The sequence below is a fragment of the Parasteatoda tepidariorum genome, chromosome 5, assembly GCF_982258835.1.
Source record: "Parasteatoda tepidariorum strain Cologne lab strain chromosome 5, Ptep-v5.0, whole genome shotgun sequence".
Taxonomy (NCBI): Eukaryota; Metazoa; Arthropoda; class Arachnida; order Araneae; family Theridiidae; genus Parasteatoda; species Parasteatoda tepidariorum.
The window spans coordinates 86,576,736-86,595,384 of NC_141759.1; the positions used below are offsets into that span (position 1 = coordinate 86,576,736).

Below are 18,649 nucleotides of genomic sequence, written 5' to 3' on the forward strand. Positions count from 1 at the left end.
ATCTAAAATCCTTTCTTAGATAAAAAAAATAAATAAATAAATAAAAAATAAGCAATTTCCTAAGGAAGGAGAAATAATAAAACATGCTTAGAAAAACTAAAAAAAAAAAAAAAAAGTAACAGTAGGTTCTTCTATAAAACCCATTTCCATTCGCAAATTGTTCGAGACGAATTCCAAAAACTTCGATAGATTTAAAAGCCCCTCTGCATTGTGACTCAAACGAGGAATGATTTCGAATGTATATGAAACTGAATTGTTGTAATTTTATCTGAAATGTATGTCGAAAAATTATTCAAGTATTTTTTTGTTCGAAATACTTTCAAAGTTAGCATCGTCAATGCATGGTACATGCACAAGAAATTTATTCTTTTTATTTTTTTGCAGTTCCCCCGCGGGAGGTCAATATAATGGATGATCGAGGGCAGAGGATTGAAGAAACTATCGGACCAGTCGATGAAGGTTCCAACGTGACGCTCATTTGCGAAGCAGAAGGAGGTAACATAAATTCAAACTTTTTGAAACATTATGTCGATAATTTTTGTATCCGTTCGCATAGTTACAGCTTTATATGTGAGAATTGATTTCTTTTTATTTAAAATATTTTCAGTTAAATAAGATTGTTCAGAATAGTTTATGAACCAGAATTTTTCAAAATATTTCTTGCAGACAGAGAGTTCATTAAATTTTATAACTTACATCAATGCTTTTTACGGTAGGTGTAAAATTATCTATTTAACCCTCTGGTGGTAAATGTAAGAAACTTTCACCTCCAAAGCCATTTTAAGAATAATTTTTGTATCTGTTCCTATATTTCACGTTCTATATGTGCGAATTGATTTTTTATGAGACATGTTTTTCGGTCATTCATTGGATTTTTTATTGCCGGTGGAGTTGTTTATTTTGCATGAAAATTTCAAATTTTATTTCTTACTTTTATTTTTTGCATTAAAATTTATAACTTTGAGTTTCTCGTGTAACTGTAAAATAGGTATTTAACCTTTTTTCTGGACACGCAAATGGTTAAATTTATGAGACATCTTTTTTCCTTTAAAAGTTTGCCTCTCCATTAGCATAGGAAATGCTTTTGATGCATGGAGAAAAATGTAACGAGAAATTGGAAATGAGAATTACCAAAATTTTAAACCACGTTAAAATAAAAGTATGAAAACTATGCCAAATATCTTTTTCATGATCCTAGTCATGTAAAATAAACTTTTTTATGTATATTGTTTTTTTAAAAAAAATTCTGACATTTTTTAAGTATAATTTTAAATGAATATGTAATAGAATATATTCTAACTTTGATGATTATAGCTTTTCGAGTTGTTATTTGATTGAGTTCCGTCTGATTAACAGAGGATTTATTCTTTAAAAAAACAGTGAGTAAAAAAGTTTGAAATATTTTAGAAATTGATAAGATTCCTGTCCAGAAATATGCTTCAGGTAAAATGGGTAAAACCTTTAATTTCACCTTGATTAGTATTTCAAATGTAGATTTAGATTTTTTCAAAACAATGCAAGGAATAAAACACTTTGCGATTTGCTAATGCTAACTTTTTAAGAAAATTATTCATTATCATTCATTAATAAGGAATAATTTTCTTCTGTGGTCAGTAATTCTATTACAAATGTATTTACCTTTTTCTTAGTAATTGTCTCGGAGATACTGAACATTCATTTCATAAGGAAAGACCATTATGTTAGATTCCCAATTTTTGGATGAGTATTTTGTAATAAACAATAGAATTTAACTCAATATTGCTTGCAAAACAATCCAAATAATTTTTAGAAATTTTAATTCATTCATAATTATTATTCATAATTCATCATAAATTGTCTTGCAAAAGTAGTTTTTGAATAGTTTTAAGATTACTGCTTGTGCAAGAAATTCCAATAACAGTATGAATTATATCATTTTCATAACTTTAATTTGCTTTTTGCGATACTTAAAATTCATATAATCGAAATAAAACAAGAGAGATGTAAAAGTGGCACATAATTAATGCTTGTAACGTAAAAATGTCGGCTGCTTTTTAAAAACATTTTTAGCTTTGTTTATAAAGTTGAAAAATTTGTATCCCAAATTCAATTTTGAAAATGAAATGGGATAAATTTCCACTTTATGCTTAATTACCATTAGAAGATAATTTAAAGAGAAGGAGCTGTTATTAAAAAATTAAATGAAAAAAAACTTCTGCTATCTGTGCAATATGCTGGTTTTTAAACCTAACACTTCCAGTAAAGTAAGCTATTCTCTCAAATCAAAATTATATTACTTACTAATTATTTTCGAACTGAATTATGAAAATTTGAAATTGAATGAATGACTTTTGTTTTGAAAAAAAATACAAGAACGGAATTTTCAAAAATTCATACATTTTTTGAAACACATAAACTTTTAAAAATAAATTAACTTACCTTCACATTCTCTGAAATATAACTAAACATATAAACTAAATAAATTATCATACTTTTTTCATTAGGATCACTTTTTAAATTTGTTCAATGTATTTTTATTTTGTATATGGTTTATAACTAATCTGTTTAAATTCTTTATATTGCTATAAGTTATCTAACTAAACTGTTTAAATTCTTGATTTTTAATTTTTTTAAAATTTACCTAAAGTAGTTGATAAATTATTCATATATTCGATATTGTAATTTATTGTGATTTTGTTCAGCTCCAGGGTTTATCTTGCCTATTTGAAGCAATTTTTACAGCACACGCTGCAATAGTAACCTAATAGATAAAATTACAAATAACAATGCCATAAATCAAAAATTAGTCAATAAAATTCAAAAAAAAGTTTTAAAGTTTTTTTAAATGTATTTATACCCTTTTAAAAAAATCAGTATACATAATATTTTGTGCATGCATAATTGCGTAAAATTAGACACTTGTAATTCCAGAATTCTGGTCATTTCTTCAATATGTTAAGGCTATTTATTATAAATTTTGTTAAAATCAAACGCTTGCATAGAAAAATAGTAGGTGCTATAACATGTTTGGTCAAATATAAAACAAGTTTTAAAAAATAAATAAAGGATATATAAATAAATGAATTATACATTATTTAAATTGAATTTACAGAAAAATTACATTTAAAGGTTATATGTGATCTGAATATCTAAAGCGCCATAATAATAAATTTATTTACCTATAATTCCAAAATAAAAAGTAACGGTGAAATATTTCATAATTTAGAAAAATGTTTTAGTGCTAAAATTTAAATTATTGTTTATTTTCAGAAATACATCGTAAACTTCTTTTCGAAATTAAACTAAATCAAACATAATAAGCACTTACCCAGCTTAAAGTATCAAGTTTTTATCTCTTTTGCAAATAGAACATTTTCATTTCGAAAGTAGTTCCTTTTTTTCAAAAATCCTGACTGCAAATGATACGAAGCTATACGCGTAAGAAAAAAACCATAAATGCATTTATGATTAATCAACAGGGCAAAATGAAATTAAACGAAATTAAAAGTCGTTTTTTATCCTGAAAATGACATTTAAAAGAAATTAAAAACAGTAATTTCTTAATTAAAGAAGCGGAACTAATCTTAAAAGGAAGATTGTAAAATCGTAAATTTATTTCATTTCGAATTTATTTTAATTAAAGGTAGTTCGGTTTAATTCTTTGAACTTAATTAACATGAAACATTTAGTTTTTATGATAAATTCGTTACGTTGCATCTATAAGAACGTATACTTATTTTTTATTCAAATTTCTACTTTACATCTGTAACTTGCTAATTAACAAAATTTATGGACATAAAACTGTATTAACAATAGTTTTGTATTATAGTTATTAATATTTTATTAAATAAAGTAAATTTAAAAGCCAAAATTCCTGTTTTCTATATTTCAATTTTAATCACGGTTCTTACAAAATAATGAAAAATCTATTATCTTAGTTTTTTTGCGGAGTTTATTAAATATGAATGAGTATTAAATAATAGTAATTATTTTGCAAAATCAAACTTTTGCGAAAAAAAGAGCATGTAAATACATTATAAAATGTTAAAAAATATAACAGGACATTTAATTATTCCTTATTTCGTAATGAAATTCAATATTATACTCAATTATTCTTTATTTAATTTTGCATTATAAAACTGATCATAATATAAAAAGTTATTATTTCTTTTATAATCTAATAGATTATTTAAAACAAATTACGAATTCCAGCATCGTTTTTTTTTCTTTTTATATTTTTTGATAGGTTATATTTAAAACTTTATAATCACTTAAAAATAAACTTAATTAATGGAATAATAATGCACTGTTAGAAATTTCTTGGAAAAAATAATTAAATGACAATTGATTGTTATTTGTTATTTTACCATATTCAAACAGAACTGTCAAATAACCGTAATAGGATGGTACTCAAAAGGTTAACCATGTGAAAAACCATTTATTAACTGCTTTAACCTAATACGGTTAAACAACCAGAAATTTATCACACCAACGAGGCCAACCGAATGAGGAAACTTAGCTCCTTACAGCTGGACACATATTGTAGCCGAGTGGGCTATTCTGTCAATCTCATGACCGACGGAGACAGAACGGGGTTTTGAGTCCCAATGTTGACACCACAATATTTCCTCCATTCTCATCAACATATGAAGACTTGCCTGTGCCCTGCACTCTCTAGTTTGTGAGCCTGGACTATTAGAATACGATACTCTCATTCACGCATAGATGGCAGCACCATAAAGCTGCTAAACTATCTTCAATGTCCAGTTAAATTAATTTTTTATGGTTTTGAAACCATGCTAGCTGTAAATGGTTAAAAAAACGTACAATTTCGTATGTATGGTCTTTTAACCATAATAAATGTAAACGGTTTCAGAATCGTAAAGATAAAAGAAGTTCTTTTCAGTAAACTTTACGGTTTATTGGATGGACAGACTGCTGTCTCTTATTTTACCATAATTGTTGAATGAAAATCCTAATAGAGGTAAAAGTACGAGATTGAATATACCAGAATGCTTTCAATTTACCACACGAATCCTAGAACAATGACATAGAATGAATCAAAATATTTCTGAGTCAATACATTATTAGTTGCCAATATATTTTATTTAATGAGGCAATTCTTTATATGTAGTATTAAATATTTTTAATAAAAATTTTGGTTAAGTGACTGAAGTGTTATGAAATGGGAGTTAAGTGACAAACAAAAAAGAATTTTCATTGAAAAGGATCTTTCAGTGGAGACTAATACCGGTTTTAAAGACTTAAGTGCATAAGCAACTAAGCTAATAGCTTGCATAATTTAGTTTTATAGTTTCTCTGTAGGTGGAGCTGGTGACAACTCACAACCTTTTGGTATTGACATTTCCCAGCATAAACATAAGATAACTTCACCTTGTTCCAATCTCAGCTACGAGCTTTATATTCAGTCGAAAAATTCAGTGATACGAAAGAATGGGAGGAATTTTCAATTTTCAAGAGAGAAAAATATATCCATTTCCAGAAAATGAAAAAACTTCAAAAGAACCCTAAAGTATACACTATAAATGGAGCAAAAAAGAAGACAAATCTCCTTCAGATGTTTGGATTTTTTAAACTGAAATAGTATAGGTTTTATAAAACATTCGTAAATATTGTTTTCATGTTCATGTTCAGAGAGTTTGCTTTAAAACTGAAATTACACAGTATTGTTTTAGTAGATATAATTTTGTTTTATGTCACATAACTTTGTTTTAATGTTAAATCCTAAATTGGGTTTATAGTTCTTTCCGTCGCTTTGAGCGTTTGTCATTTAAGAATAGTTTTTCCGTAGCCTTGTGCAATTGTTTTTAACGCTTAAATGAAATATCATTAACAAATCTTCGTTCTATATCCAATATAGATAAGACCTCAGTTAGAGTTTATAATGAAACTTCTTCCCTGGGTGCATGGGGTGTTCAGTAATGACAACTCTTAAGATAAATTTTTTAACTCTTGCCAAAAATGGCCACAAAAATGTACGCATTGATGGTTACAAATTAGTGCTAAAGAAAGTAAAAAATACTGTAAGAATAGGACAAAATACTATAAATGAAGGAAGAAATACTATTGAAATCTGACAACTCACTGTTAAGAAAGATTTGTGTAGAAAAACATCAATCCCCGTTCAATTTCCGGGGGAAACGGAGTTGAAGGAGAATTTTCAGAAAGAGCTTCAAGATTTTACTGACAATCAATCACACTTTTAGATTGAGATGCATGTTTTTTTAATTAAAGCCTAATATTTAAGAAATTTTAATGTGTGGGAATTGACTTTAAATTAATAATGAAATCACTTCAAAAAACTTTGGTCTGTTTCAAAATGTAACAATATTTCAGAAAATTTTTAATTGTAAGCAAACTGTAAGGGTATTATTCTAGCAAGCAAAGTTACACAGTGCATTTCAGAATCAATTGAAGAGCTCAGTTGAAGATATTATGTGACATTTTAAAAATGCACTAAGTCTTAGAGTGAAAAGCACGTTAAAATGAAATTAACTTATTTTTTCCCCTCTAAATCATGAAATAAAATGCTTATTATTAAGAAAATGTATTCTGCTGAAATTCCCTAACATTGCTAATTTTTTCTCTAAGTTTCATTAAATGTAAATTAGATTCATTTTCCACTTAGTTTCCCACTTCTATTTAAACGAAAAAATGAAATAAACTTTAAAATGCATTCAATTTTTTTAAACTTATTTATTCAATTTTATAATAATACAAAAAAAAACTATTTTTTGCACATACCAATGTATAGCAGAAGTAATTCAAATGAAAATAAATACCTATCATTTAAGTCCCTATAATATTATATAATATTGAAGATATTTTCGATTTATTCGTATATCACCATACAACATAATCCCATAGAGAAGCACTTTAGAGAAGAAAGTGATAATTCTTTTCTAAGTGAAAAGAACTTTGAGAAAATAGTTTTTGCGAAAAAAAGAAGAAAAAAATTGCCATTGAAAGTTCTTAACAAAAAATATAAGTTTAAACTAGATATAAGGAAGAACGAAGGAAAATTATTGACAAAAAGTCGGACAGAAAGGTGCATAGCGAACCAATTTTTAACTTTAATGTTATAAAAGAATTACAGAACATATTTAAACTGCAAGAATTCAATTGTAAACAGCTCATTTAACGAACACTGAGTTTAAACCAGTTGTTTATAAAATTTGCTACATTTAGAGCATTAATCTTTTTAAATTCATTTAGTTTAGCTTGTATTTGAACATCTGAAATAATACAACCATTCACTCGTCGTGAATTTGCAAATTTGCTTCAAATTGTAATAAGGGGTAAAATTAAACTATGCTTTTCTTAAAGCTGAATATATTATCGTGTAATAAAGTTTAAGAATAACGATAGTACGGCTCAACTAAGCGTCACATTAACCCTTTAACGATCGGTTAATTTTCCAAAAAATTATCATAAAAGTACCTATTTTGCCAATTACACGCATTTTATTAGTCTGACATCTAATTTAAAATATACTAACTATCTACAATTACCTTAAAATATCCTTAAAATATGTGTAAGTACCTTAAAATATCCTTAAAATATGTGTTAAAGGAGAAATAAAACATTTTCTGGACAAAAGAAATGAATTAGTTTTAATCATACATGGCAGTACTTTTACTTTCGTTACTTGTACCGCCGGTACAAGTAAAAAGTACGTACTTTTACTTGTAATTCGTTACTTTTTAAATTTAGTACTTTTACTTGTACTTTCGTTACTTTTTTAGGGAAAAAATAAAAGTATTTGTAACGGAAATATCGAATGAAATCGTTACTTTTTTCTAAAACTCGGTAAGCTTTCTTAAAAAAAAAAAAAAAAAAAAAATTAAAAAAAAAAAAAATTTAAAAAAAAGCTGTGAATGCAATATATATGCATTCACAGCTAACTTCGTGTTTAAAAACCTTCTGTTTCAACTTATACTGCACATTCAATTATTTTTTACCAGCTCAAAGATCACTAGCTATCTGAAACCCCGTGTTTGCTTTGTTTATGTTTTTAAAACGCATTTCAAAAGAGTAAAACAATTTTAAATCAATGGTAATTTAAATAAATAAAAATAATAAACTAAAAATTAAAATCAATAGATAAAATTTCTTTTTCGTGCAAATCCATAAAAAGTTTGATATTAAAATTATATTATAATATTCTTTCGAATTTAAAAATAAATTAATATCCATAACTTTCAAAACTAAAAATAATTAAATAAATAAAACAATTTTGCAAAAACATTAAAGGACATAAGAATATTATTCAATAAAATTTCAGGTAACTTTGAATTTTCGATTTCCTAGAAATGTACTTTTAAATCGTTACTTTTTTTGTTTAGTACTTGTACTTTTACTTGTACTTTTTACTCGTTACTTTTTAAAATAAGAACTTTTTACTTTTTACTCGTTACTTTTTTTAAAAATACTTGTACTTTTACTCGTTACTTTTCAAAAGTAACGTTGCCATATATGTTTTTAATCTTATTGGCGCATTACTACTGAGCACTCCAGCCCGGAAATTTCAGGGAGCGAGAAATGGAGGGCGAAACCTCCTCACGAAATCACAGAAGGAAGGGGTTAAGGTTGCATAAAGTTTTAACGATATCGTGGTTGAACTCGCTCCAAAATTTCTATCATTGTATGAAATAGTGTTTTATTCGAAAGAAAATATCCAATTATGAATTTCAATCTATTTTTTTAGGATCACCCTCACCTTCAGTGACATGGTGGCGTGATTCTGTTCTGCTTGATGATACCTACCACATCACCACGCAAGGATACGTTAGAAATGACGTGATTCTTATCCGTTTAAAACGTTCCGACCTTTCTGCCATTTTTACTTGCCAGGCTGCGAACAACAACCTCACCGTTCCAACCTCCTACTCCGTCACATTGGACCTCAACCGTAAGTAACCTCTTTTCTTAAAATATTTTCTTACCTTAATCGTTTTAGTTTCGATTGATATTTTTGTTGGGTTAAACAAAACGTGAACATTTATTTGATAATACTCTATTTTTTGTTAGTGTATAAATTTCATGTATATTCTCAGTTCACTGCAATTCATTTTCCTTTCTATCCTCCATTCCATTGTATTAATTTCATTTTCCATTCTCTTCCATCTCGTTCTCCACTCCATAGCATTTCAAATTTTATTTCTTGAAATTCTATTCTCCACTCAATTGTTTTCGTTCTTTTCCTTCTACGTGCCCTTGCATTTTTTTTTATTCCATTTGCATTTACGTGATATTTTAGCTTCTATTTCATTCCCCATTCCATTCCATTTGATTCACCATTTAATTAATTGAGTTTCACATTCGATAATATTTTTCAATTTCTATTTCAATTCGATTGAATTTTTTTTTCATTTGATTGTAATTCTTCATACATACCATTTCTTTACAATTCTTCATATATTCCATTTTACTTCAATTTTTGGCTCATTAAATTTAATTTCATATTACTTTTCATTCCATTTAAACTTCTTTCTATTGTTTATCATGAATCGTTTCAATTATTTATTACTCATTCTAACGCGGTTTTTTTTTCCTTCTTTTTGATTTCTGTTCCATTATCTTCAATTCTTTTCTGTGCCCAATGCATTGCGTTTCATTTCATTCTATGACATTTCATCATTTTTAGGCCTATTTTTTCAAATAAAATAAATTTCACCTTCGTTCAACTGAATTTCAATGTTACGTTAAAATTTTAACACACTTTTAACATTGCAGAAGTAATTTAGGGCAAAATAAAATTTTAATTTTATTTTTCTGTTCACAAGGTAGAAATTATTTAGGAAAAAAAAGAGGATTTTAAACAGAATTGAAAATATAGAAGGAAAGAAATAAACAAATACCTTGTTTATCGGATATCCAATGTGCTTAAATTCAAAAGTTTCAAATATATCGTTGACTTCTAAAACTCTCCACACCTCAAATATTTTGGGATACACTTTAGGGTGTTTGAAAAACCCGTTTACATACTTGAAATATTTCATCCTCTTTTTGAGCTTTTGAGACCGATTCTTCCTCCAAAATAGTTCTTCTTCGTCGGAAAACAGTTTATCACCATGGAATTTCCTTTCAAATTCAAGCATATCTATTTCTTTCACTTACTTTTATCCTGTTCAATACATTCTGGAAGCCTACAGACCCATATTTAAGAGATTTTGTTTAGTAAGGGACTTTTTGTTAAGAAAGAAAAGCATATTTCAGACTTTACGTTAAAAAAAGACCTCAAACGTGTATTTCAATATATTTGCAAATATAATATAATTTACATTAAGTGATCAGTATATATCTTTTTTCCTTACACACATGAATCAAACACAATCACTGAATTAGAGACATTTTTTTAATTTTAAGTCAGAAGTCGGAATATTTTAGCACTTTTGCGGTTTTTGTTTTAAAAAGTCAAAATGTTTTTTTTTCTTTCATTGCAAAATTATATTATAAAATTTGCTTTCATTATATCAAGAACTTAAACATTGCTTATTACGTCAAATATATTTTATGTATACAAACAAAAACAATTAAAAAACAAATTAGGTTTATCCGATATCTCTAATGGTTCAATTAAATCATATTTCGACAAATATTTCGTTATATTGAAAAATAGTAAGCACTGACGCTGTTTTAAGGATTTAACCTAATAATATTATTATTACTTTTACAGCGCAGAAACTATAGCACTTTGAAAGGCAAAATTATGCAGGTATATAGAGTAGTAGAATCCCTGTTCCTAGCTAAGAAATTTAAGATAAATGGTTTTAGATATTTTTTTAAAAGGGAAATATATTTGAGCGTTTAAAAACGTTTCCTCATAAGCAATAAAACAGTATTATTGTGAAACAAAGTGGTATACTAGATTTTTGGCAGGGACAAAAGCAAGTAAAAAGCGATTTCAGGCATTGCAATAGGTTAGTAAATATTCGAGTAATTTATGTTGTTACAATACAGTGTAGTTACCACCATATGTAAATACTTCTTTAATTAAATATAACTAAGTTGTGTTAAATATCTATTTTCCTTTAACTACATAATCTCTTACATAACTATAACTACTACAAACTCTTGCAAATGAATATTATAAACAAAAAATGTGTATTGTAAACATATGAACGCTTTTAAATATTAAACAAACGATGTTACTTGACTCATGTAACTGCTGCATAATTAATGCGTAATTCTTAAACATCCCGGAGCCTTTCATTAAGTATAACAATATTTGTACACCAAATTAAAGAAATACTATATAATGCTTAAAAATAAACGTTCAAGTTTTGGAAATAAAATATATTTATTGCATCATCTTAATCCTTTAATCGAAATAAATGCATAAAATACAAACAATTCTTATGTTTATGAATAATAATAATAATAATAACAGTATGATAAAATTTACCTTCTGGTAAAAAGAATCCTAATTTGTACTTTATTCAACAGCATTTGTCTTAATGCAAATTTACTTTTATGTTGACTTCTTTCCCAGTCAGCAAATTAGACAAAATAAAAAAGGGTAACAATACTAAAGATCAATTCTAACGTAGAAATAAAGTTGCTCAAAGAAATAGATGCATTATCCATACCCAATTTTGTCTAACATCCGATTGGGCTACCTACTAAAGCTACTTGGTGACTTTCTAAGTTCAAGATAGAATTTTTCTAACTATAGGGAAAAGAACGAAATGGCCAATCAGCAATAATCGCATATGGAAGGATAGAACTTTCTCTCTGATAGTCTGGTTGACATGTGGTACTAACCTGGAATTCCCGAGAGCCTATTATGGCGATGAAGTAGAGAAAAAATCTTCATTTACTTAATGAACAAATAGGCGATGAATGTCGGTATTGCCAGAGTAACTAGCGCCGTGGCGAACTTGATTAGGCAAACTTAGTTTCGGGAGGAACATTAAGGAGGAAATATTATTAATGGTCAAGATAAGCTGTATAACTAATGACTGAATCTAAAATATAAAAATTGGCATTTGGAGGTAAAAGAGCAAACTTGTGAATGGGGCTTATTTAAAGTGAAGGAGCAAACTTTGTGATTTTGCTTTATTATAAAAACCTCCTATTTAAAATGTTAGAATTATTTGAAAAGCTAAGAAATTATGCATTATAGTTATCTGCCCTTGTTATTAACTATGTTAAATTTCAGTTTTTAAAATTTACGTTTTTGGGTTCATTTAGTTTTTATTTTTATGTTTTTTTTTAAATGAAATATTTTTTATTTGAAACTTTGAGACAAAATGTCAGAAGAGAATTTTATTTGTTAAAATATGTAAGAATGTTCAATTTCCTGCTCAAACATTTGAATACAATTGTGATTTTGAGATTTGTAATGACTTGATTTTGCCTTTATTAAGTTTTTTTTCTTTTAATTTTTTTTGAAGAATTATTTTTTAATTAGAACTTATGCGGTATTTAACCACTGAGCCATTTATTTGGTTGTATTTCCCTTTTAATGGTAATAGTTTACCGAAAAAATTTAGATTTTCAAAATTATACTTCTTATTACCTCACTTTTAGTATAAAAATACAAAACTGAAGAGTAAATTTAAATATATAAATGGCGTTTTTTTCAAATATTTTTATTTGGAACTTGCACGGCATTTAACCAAAATATATGGTATCTGAGCCATTTATTTGATTTTATTTCTCTTTAAATGGTAACGATTTATCGAAAAACTTTGGTTTTAAAAATGGTGGTTCCTCTTACCACACATTAAGTATGAAATTACAAAACTGAAGAGTAAATTTAAATAAATAAATGGTGGTTAGGAAATGTTCTATGATATTATGATAACATAACTAAATTTTATCACATATTATAAAACCATTTTTTTTTTTTTACCAAAATCATTACCAAAGCACTTCGATTAAAATTATCGAGCTTTTTGATGTTCCCATAGAGCCAGTAACACGGTAAATTTTATCATATTCTGGTCTTTTTGGTCATATTATATTTCCTCATTTAGGTTATACACATCACTTCAATAGATTGAAAAATATAATTAAAATAACAAAAAAAAGTTAGTCCATTACCAGATCAGGAAGGAGTTAGAACGCGATCTGAAAGTTAAAATAATTATTGAAATTTTCAGAAAAAAGAAAACCTGTCGATAATTTACGTGCTAATAATATAAATACTGAATACATTTTTACCAGCGTTATAATGTGCAAATTATGGAAGGAAGTTACGTTGCTGAAGTAAAGTAACTCTTGAGTTTCATTAAATTTAAGTGTTCATTAAACTTTTTTAAATACCTTTTGCTTGGTTTCTGCCAAAAATGAAACCACTCATTTCTTCCTTTATATTTTTTATGCATTTACCAAAAAATATAATGAACATCTAACTGCATAATTTGTTCAAAAATTTCAAAATAAGAAACTGTGGATTTTTTTACCACATTGTAGAGTTATGTGTTGACATTTATTTAACTTTGCGTTGACATTTATTTAACTTTTGAATGAAACTTAAGACTAAAACCATTGTTAAAAATTCGATCATATTTATATCTCGTGAATTAAACAATGCATCTTAGAGGTCAGCAAATCTTCCTCGTAACCATTAGAGGTTCAGAGCTATAGCCTTCTACGAGGGTTGCTATTTATATTTCTGACCTAATAATGAAAAAATAAATATGTAGGATCGAAATTGGTTTTATTGTTTTTCAAAATATTCTCCATGATGATCAATGCACTTTTGCATGCGTTTGAACCAATTTTCAAAGCACTTTTTCCAGTCCGATTGAGGTAACTCCAAAACATGCGTTTTGAATGCATCGACCGCTTCTTCGGGGGTCGAAAATTGTTGTCCACGTAATTTATTTTTGATGCGTGGGAATAGGAAGAAGTCATTGGGTGCCAAATCAGGGCTGTACGGTGGATGACCCATCAGTTCGATCTTTCGCTCCGTCAGAAATGCCTTTGTTTTAGTCGATGTGTGAGAGCTCGCATTGTCATGATGAAGAAGGATTCGCCTGTTCTTCTGCTTTTTTCGAATTTCTCCGATGACTTCTGGCAAACAAATGGTTGTGTACCATTCAGAATTGACCGTCCTGCGTTGCTCTAACGCCACTGTTGCCACATGACCGTTAATGCCGAAGAAACAGGCAATCATTTGTTTCGGTGGGCTTCTTCCTCGAACAACTTTTGTTGGTTTTGCCTCGTCTTGGAAGACCCATACAGCTGATTGCTGCTTTGTTTCCGGCTCATATGCATAGATCCATGATTCGTCACCTGTGTAAATGTTATACACAGCCTTTGATGTACCTTGAACGCATTTTTCCAACATTTCCTTGCACCAATCGTCACGAGCCTTTTTTTGAGCGTTTGTCAGATTATGCGGGATCCAACGCGAACAAATTTTTTTTACGCTCAAATGTTCATGCAATATTTTATTGATGCTAGTCATACTAATGTCCAAAGACGCCTCTATCTCAAGGTATGTCACATGACGATCTTGCTTTATCAGTTCACGCAGAGCATCGTTTTTTTCTGGCACAACAACGGATTTTGGACGACATGCACGGGATTCGTCCTGGATCGAGCATCGACCACGATAAAATTCGTTATACCAATTTTTTACAGTGCTGTAGGATGGCGCTTTATCGCTGAATAAAGAATTAAGTTCATCGAAGCACTCTTGTCCTGACAATGCACGTCGAATGTCATGAAAAATAATGGCATGAAAATGTTCACGATTCAATTCCATTTTTTGAAAGAGAAGAACTTTTCAATATACTGTCAACAACACAAATGAAGCTATAATGGTAAATCGTCTGCTGAATTTATGCTTAAAAATATCAAACTTTCGATTAAAATCGTCTGCGGTCGCCTAGCAACACTTACTGTAGCCAAGGCCAGAAATATAAATAGCAACCCTCGTACTGATCTGATCTTATCTGAAAAAAAAGGTTTGTCAATATAGTTTAGCCTGGGTACGTTAGGCCATTGTTGCCCTTCATCCATTCATAGTACTTGCAAAAAGGAAATGTGGTTTTTGGTCCTTCTTTGTGGTCTTTGAAAACCAGAAATAAAAATAGGAAACTAATAAGTTGGCACATTACCCAATAAAATTTCTATGTGATGATTCAAAGTTTATATAGAAAATAAATACCAATATAAGAATAGAAAAATTATTACTTCCTGGAGAAGGGACGTCATAAATAAATTTAACTATTTATCATATATTACACAGCTAAGGAATTATTACCTATATAATTCAACTTCGTATTTAATATGATTTGATTCATGCATAAAATTCAATGCTTATTCAAAGATTATATGCCAATAAATTATGTTGTCAGTTCAATTCTATTTGTCATATGTAATGTATGTAAGGCCATATCTATGTAATATGTATGTAATATGTATGTAATATGTGTCATATGTATGTAAGGCCTTTATAGTATTTCCAATAATAAGTTTGCACCATATACACATTGAAATTTATTCCAATAGTCATTATTGCATCACTTGTTAAAAAGTGAACAATTGGATGCGTCTTCTATGAGATTCTCACAGTCAAAAATTATTATAAGTTTTGGAGTTTTACAATTCAACGTTTTGTCATAAAAGTTTCAATTTTAGTTTGTTAAAGTACTGGTTGAATCTACCAATTTCAAGGACTAAGTTAATATCACTGTTCCTTTGATACCATATTGCATTCGTTATATTTTTCAAATTAATGCTTTGTTGTATAGTATGTTTTACAAGTTCATTGTTTGTGATATTGCACCATACTGCTGAAAAAGAAAAAAAAAAAAGAAAAATATACGCCTTTTTATAACTTTTGAGACATTGTCGCCAAATTTCCTTTTGGCTTATTTCTTCCCATGTGCATTCTTCTGATCAACTTTCTTATCTGAAAAGGACTCTCAAGTAATGGTTTTAAACTCCAAAAACAAGTGATTAGTCACAAAAACACTTCAGAAAATGACATTTTAAATCAAAATTAAATTCCTGTAGTTCAAAAGAAAATTAAAAAAGAAAGAAAAATAAGAAGATGAGCTGAATCAACTGAAAATAACATTTACTTAATACCACTTCTTCCTACGTTGTACTTATTTTCGTGCATACTTACAGTATTAAACCCTCTTTAAAGAATGCTAGAATATATAAGCTTTTAAGTGCCGCTAGAAATATCCTTTAAAAGTCTAAAAAAGTATTAACTCCAATATTTTCCTTCCTCAGAAGATAAATATAGAAAATTCGGCAAAGTTTTATTTAAAGTTTGCGAGAAAGATACTGCTTTTTTTTATTTACTCATCATTTGAAGTCGAAATAAACTCACTCCATTGAGCTATCAGTCACTAAGACTTTATAAATACCCAAAGGACCGAAATATACTTCAGTGATCATAACATCAGATTCATCCGAGGATTTTGTTATGTTAAGCTAACAAAGTTCATGTTCTTATTTTTCGTTTCGATTTTGTTCTTACGTTCTTTTGGGATAGATTGAAATAAATTTAAAATTCATTTTTTAACTGAAATAGGAAAGAAAAGATGTAGATTTGGTAATAACTGGCTACATTTTATTTCAAGAAATAAATCTAAGAATCATATATATATTTTTTTGATTATTAGAAATATCACTGCTTTTATTTATTACTAACGATTTAAGGATAGTAAAAAAAATGATGCATAACCCTAGGGACTATCTGTCACTTAGGCTTTATAAATATCCTACGGAACGAAATATACTTTGCTTACCATAAAATATAATTCATCCGGGGAGTCCTGATAAATAGAGCTCTTTTTGTCTTACGTTGCAATGAGAAAGCAAGATATAAATTTAAGATTTACAGAATATCTTTTGCAATTAAAATATGAACGAATAAGCTGATATTTATAAATTTAAATTTAGTAACATTTGTAAAAATCTGTTTATTTAATATATTTTTTTAACAAAAATTTTATTACCATACTGTACGGTAATTTAAACAAAATTCTTTTCTCCGCGTCCTCTTGCTTCCAAAGTCTTGCGTGCAATGGGGATCTATACTTTATTCTACTAACATTCCATTAATTAATCATAAGAACTCTTTGATTTTAATACGAGGCGAAGTAAATGACCGGGGAAGTACGATAATTAAGTTAATTAATTTCTAATAATTAAATAAAATTATTAAAGTAGCCTGAATTTTAGAAAATTGATGATTTTAAAGCAAATTCTGAAACCACTTGTCAAAAGACAACAAAAATATGAATATAAATATTCATATGAAATTGGCCTCCCAATTTTCTAGTTAATACTTCAAACAGTTTATTTTTCATTGAATTGAATTAATCATGATTAAGTTCAATTTTAAGATTGTACATTTTATTTACTGTAACCACTTCTATTTTGTTATCAGATAAAAGCTGATTTTTATTCAAACAAAATTTGCAAACTAACGTACCCCATGGTTATTCCATGAAGTTTAGTTCTGTATTATGACATAGCTATAGAAAACACGCAAAGCCACATAAACCATTCCTGAGTGGATTTAGATGCATGGCACAAATCATTGGCACTGAATAGTTTCAGATTATCATACAGCAGAGCATAGATTGGTATTTGTACGGTGTTCATACGTCCAAAATACCACCAGAAACTGAAGATTGTGCATTTTGTACAATCTGAAAGACCATTACTAAATCTTTTCAGATCATCAGTTAATATCTTCCCCTTTGTCGACTGAAGGATTCACTTGGTTTCCTTCTCAAAACATACCAATAGCATTTGCAACTATAGAGACGATGAAGACAAAACTTATTTTGATAAGAAAATATATCTTGTTTCCACTCATCGTCCCATGACATCTTATTTTTCACCTATTTCAGTCTCTTTTAACGATGATGTTCCAATAAATTTACTTTCTTCATTTTTATAAAATTTTTGTGAACCTTTCTTTTAGACTTTTTCAAGTTTAGACACGTGAAGGTTTTTTTGCTGAAAAATCACATAAATTTCATGAATCAAAAAAAAATTTTTTTAGTTTAAAAAAATTTTCTCAGTTGTCAAAATCTGTCTCTGTTGTCAAAATCTGTCCTCTGCCAAATCATTTTCTTTTGTCTAAAGCATCTTTCCTCAGAACAATATTGTAAATGCCAGTTTTAGTGCTTCCTAATCATATCTATTTTTCTTTTCAGACCTAACATCATATTTGTAAGTAAAATTACATTTAATCACTTTACATTCATATAATATTCTTTCCTTGAAATATTCATAAAATTTATAAACAAAAGAACTGAAAAACGTGAAGTTTTACAAAATACTAGATTTCGTATACAAGATTACGTACTTAATAATCATAATAAAGTTGCATAATGTGCAAATTTGTGCAGATAGTCTATTATTTCTTAATAGACACTTTGTATGTAAACTGAGTAAAAGTTATCAAATAAATGTCTATTGTAATTGATACAGAATGGTGTTTATCGAGTATATTTAGTCTGGCACAAGAAAATTTGCGAATGATGGCTCCCTATTTTATATATTAGTCTAATGATATTTTCACGCCCTATATGGCAATTCCTGACCACTGGTAAAAAAGGTAAAATGTACTGATTGTAACTAATGTAACTGGTACCTGATGGTAAAAAGTGCTGGTACTCAGGCTGATGGAACTTTTCCCTTTAAAGTACATTTTAAC

General features: G+C 28.2%; 1 protein-coding gene across 6 annotated transcripts in view; it reads left to right on the top strand.

Annotated features, from left to right (window-relative positions):
* The window catches only part of LOC107446399 (cell surface glycoprotein MUC18), a 337,992-nt gene that overhangs the window by 180,466 nt on the left and 138,877 nt on the right, over positions 1–18,649 (top strand). For all 6 annotated transcript variants that reach the window (XM_043041643.3, XM_043041640.3, XM_071184932.2 and 3 more), the window contains exons 3-4: positions 385–495; positions 8,708–8,911. In XM_043041643.3, coding sequence (XP_042897577.2) covers positions 385–495; positions 8,708–8,911 — 315 coding nt within the window. The remainder of the gene's footprint in view (positions 1–384; positions 496–8,707; positions 8,912–18,649) is intronic.